The 4,118-nt window shown below is 48.9% G+C and overlaps 1 protein-coding gene across 1 annotated transcript in view; it reads right to left on the bottom strand.

Annotated features, from left to right (window-relative positions):
- LOC126493274 (all-trans-retinol 13,14-reductase) overlaps nucleotides 1-4,118 on the bottom strand; it is a 17,239-nt gene that overhangs the window by 9,680 nt on the left and 3,441 nt on the right. Inside the window, exons 4-6 of the mRNA XM_050130233.1 lie at nucleotides 4,068-4,110; nucleotides 3,061-3,258; nucleotides 1,032-1,151 (exon numbers count right to left, since the gene is read on the bottom strand). Coding sequence (XP_049986190.1) covers nucleotides 1,032-1,151; nucleotides 3,061-3,258; nucleotides 4,068-4,110 — 361 coding nt within the window. The remainder of the gene's footprint in view (nucleotides 1-1,031; nucleotides 1,152-3,060; nucleotides 3,259-4,067; nucleotides 4,111-4,118) is intronic.

The raw sequence follows: 4,118 nt of genomic DNA on the forward strand, positions 1-4,118 counted from the left end.
CTCATGCCAGGCCTTATCATCGCCAGCTGCTTCTTCACATCTGTAGAGGGAGGCAGTGAGCACTGCATTGCAGGAGCTGTGACCAGACAGCTCCTCCTGCCAGGACAGCCTCAGGATACTCCCTTTCTGACCTGCAGCTTGCTGCTCAGCTGCCAGCATCCACAGAGACATAGCCATGTTTACAGCTCTTCCTACAGGATCCTGGCAGGGACCTGCTCTTCCTGGCTGTGTCAATCAGCCTCAGATTCTTTCCTCCTCTACCAGCTCTGCTCCATGCACCATTGGTCAAAGGTGCCGGCTCCCACACTGCTAATTCACAGCATTTTGGACGATCAGACTGTCTCAGTCGTCCCCTTTAGACACTGTAGGTGCACACGGACAAGTGTGTCCGGATGTGTGGGGAGGAGTCAGAGGACAAATTGATTGTCTCTTTCTTCTTGGGGATCTAACTCAGATCACCAGACTTAGCAACAAAAGTACATTTTTTTCCCCTTTGAGTCATCTCTATGCCCCTTGTTGTTCATTGATGCAGGGTCTCACATAGCCAAGGATGACCCTGAATTTTTCATCGTCCTGCCTCTACTTACCCGATGCAGGTTTACTGCCAAATCCCCTACAGCTATCTTGCCTGTTTGTGAGGATCAAACCCGGGGCTTGATGCATGCTAGGCAAGCACATTGATTAGCTGAGTTTCCTTCCCCAGCCCTCTTCTGCCCTTCGAGAGTCCTTTTCTATTAGAGTCCCAGTTTCTCAGGCAGGGGAAGGCAAATGTACAGGCTTTGGATTCGCAGCCTGAAGTCCACAGCCTACACATTGACAACAGACATATAACAGGGTCCTCAGAGCTCCGCCATTGCCTCTGTGAAGGACCCTTCACCTGTGCAGTCCTGGGTTCCCCAAATGTAAATGTGATGGTGCTGGTAGCAGAGGGAGATCGACAACCAGAGGGGTGCCCACAAGAGGACGAGCGTCACCCAGACTGGGTTATAAGCGCCACAGTAGAATGCCAGTTCAGAGGACCAGCCTTTTACCTGGCAGACCGCGGACACTCCCTGGCACTAAGTGCTGGTAGGTGTTGAACACTCCTGCATTGGAGATGACGATGGGGCAATAGATGTTCACCAGCTCGTGCCCCTTCTTGACACTGACACCTGCAGACACAAGAATATGGCTGAGCTTCTGTGAGCTCCTGAAGAAAAGAAGGATAGGGGTGCAGTGAACCTAGGGGATCACACACGTCAGACAAGTGCTATACTCCTTAGTTATATTCTAGCCCTTAAATGAGTTATTTTTTTCGATGGCCAGAGGCTGCCCTTTAATCTGCTTCTCCATATCTCTTTTAAGCGGTGTGTGAAATTTATTCACACTGAACCCCAAGTTTGCATTTGCACCATTTAGATAAAATCAATGTTGGGTCTGGAGGTCTAATTAGCAGCTAGATGAGAGAAAGGAATCACAGAGTCATGGGTGTCTGTAAAATGATAGGCACAGCCGGGCGGTGGTGGCTCACTCCTTTAATCCCAGCACTGGGGAGACAGAGGCAGGCGGATCTCTGTGAGTTCGAAGCCAGCCTGGTCTACAAGAGCTAGTTCCAGGACAGGAACCAAAAAGCTACAGAGAAACCCTGTCTAAAATCCAAAAAAAAAAAAAAGATAGGCGCATGGAGAGGGAAGGTTATTTTGTTTTGGCAGAGGAGAAGGAAGTTCTCTTTTGGAGATGACAGCTGAAAGAAGGTCAGTGAGCTGCTACTCAGCCTCTCTGAGTTAGCACGTTTTCACCCTGGCCTTTGACTCCAGAGACTCATTGAAAGCAGAATGATAGAGATTTAATTACTTATTTGTCAGCAATGACATAGCCAGTGCCTGCAGGAACGGAATTCCCACATGGCTGTGGACTGAGGAGGTCGGCTGCTGCCAGAGAAGTGGACCAGAATTGTGGAGCCACATTCGCTGGCTAAAACAGCAGCAGATTAAAGTGCAGCCTCTGTGCCAACAGAAAAATAACTCACTTAATGGCTGGGATATCACTCATTGGTACTGCACTTGTCCGGCGTGTGTGAGCTCCTAGGTTCACTGAACCCCTAATCTCCTTAAAATAAAATCAAGGAAAGCATAAAATACATTTCTCTCAGACTGTAGCTGTAGCCATGGCATGGTGACATATGCCTGTAATCCTAGCATTTAGAGGGTAGAAGCAGGACAACCAGGAGTTCAAAGGAGAGCCTCAGGTATCCAGTAAATTTGACGCTAAGTGTGGATCACATAAGACCTTCCCTCAAGAGATTAATTCTGTCTGTAGCCACATTATCCAGATGACTCCTAGTGTTCCTCTAATTAAAGCAAACCCCAACACACACACTACTCCCTAGCCTCAAATGCTTCTGTGTTGGCCGTCTCTAGCTCTTCTCACCCACAAATAAGGTCTTGCTTATCTTTAGCCAAGTGCTCCCATCTCCAGAACACTGGTTTTCTGAAGTCCCGGGCCTCCCTCACTGCTGCCAAGCTCTACGTCCACAGTGCTCCCATCACTCAGCTTCACGAATCATAAGAGTTTCTGAGGTCCGCTATAGCCTCTGTGTCCAACATCATCTCTGGCCATTCTCAGAAAACCCTTATAACAATCCTGACCTGTTGTAACAACTGCATTTTTGCCTTTGTTCTGTGTGGTGGTCAGGGTGCTGCAGCCCACAAGTGGAGCTCAGAGGACAACTTACAGGGTCAACTCTCTCCTTCCAACATGTAGGCTGTGGAATCAAACTGAGGTCATCAGGCGTAGTGGCTGGAATATTTATCCACTGAGCTGTCTTATCAGCCTAGACCCCAGGCTCTTACCCTGAATGTACAGGCTGGTTCAACTATAAAGACATATCAAGTCCCTTTCACTTCAGCCCAGTGACCCCTCAGCTCAGTGCAGGTCTATCTTTCTTTTTTTTCCCTCCAAGACAGTGTTTCTTTGTAGCTCAAGCATGCTTGTAACTCAAAGAGATCCACTTGCCTCTGCCTCCCGAGTGCTGGGATAAAAAGGTGTGTGCTAACACCGCCAGACTATTAAAGGTCTTACCACAGGCTCTCCCAGCAGAGTCCAGCAGCACACCCTGTACGGGAGCATTGGTGAGGACAGCACCCCCAGCACGCTGAATCAATGGGATGGTATGGAAGGCAATCTCACTGGATCCTCCTCGGGGGTAATACGCTCCTTGTATGTAGTGGTCAACCAGCAGAGCATGCATTGAAAAGGTGGTGTGGCTGGGGGTTACGCCTACAGAATTAAAGGAAAGAAAAGATAAGCAGGCGAAAATGATCACTTGGTACCATTCTGGAAGAAGCAGGGCTTCTTGTGAAGGGCCATGTGAGTCCACCCAGGATCCCATGCTCCTGACGCAGGGCAGATTTTGATCTTAGTGGAATATAAATACACTCCATGAAAACACTATCCTGCAGACACCTAGGAAGTCACTGACATTCATGGCTAAAGAGAAAACTCGCCCTTGAGCAGTGTGAGAGTCTCAACCTCAAAGCTGAAATGGAAGGATCACTGGATCAAAGCCACACTGGCCTACAGAGAGTTCCAGACCAGCCTGAACCAAGTCAGAACCTGTCTCAGGGGTGAGCGATGTGGAGGAGAAAATGCACTGGGGATGTAGCTCAACTAGCAGGGTGCTATCCTAGCATGCAGGAAGGCCTGGGTGTGCTCTCCAGCACCACGAACCCAGGCTTAGCTGCACAGAGCTCTAATCCTAGCACTGGGATTGGAGGCAGAAGGATCAGGATTTAAGGGCACCCTTCACAACAAGAATTCAAAGCTTGCCTGGAAGACCCTGCCTCCAAAAAAGAAGAAAAAAGAAAAAAGGAGAGAAGAAGAAAAGATAAAATGGAGAAGAAAATCTTTTAGAAAATAGATAAAAAAGAATTTCTACCAGATTCCAGCAGGGGGCAGACTTCTTAGTCCTTATCCACAAACTCCAGCAGGCCTGGGTCTATTCTGGCTGGTCAGCTAGGCAGATGGGGAAGAAAGACCAAAAGTTGGGAGAGCAGCAGCTTAGAAGAGCCTGGGCCAGGAGCACCCACCGTAAGTGGGGAAGATGTAGCTGAGAACGGCCTGGAGCTCAGGGGAAGCCC

The sequence above is a fragment of the Alexandromys fortis genome, unplaced genomic scaffold (assembly GCF_014885135.2).
Source record: "Alexandromys fortis isolate MF-2015 unplaced genomic scaffold, M_Fortis_MF-2015_v1.1 scaffold_336, whole genome shotgun sequence".
In the NCBI taxonomy this organism is placed as follows: domain Eukaryota; kingdom Metazoa; phylum Chordata; class Mammalia; order Rodentia; family Cricetidae; genus Alexandromys; species Alexandromys fortis.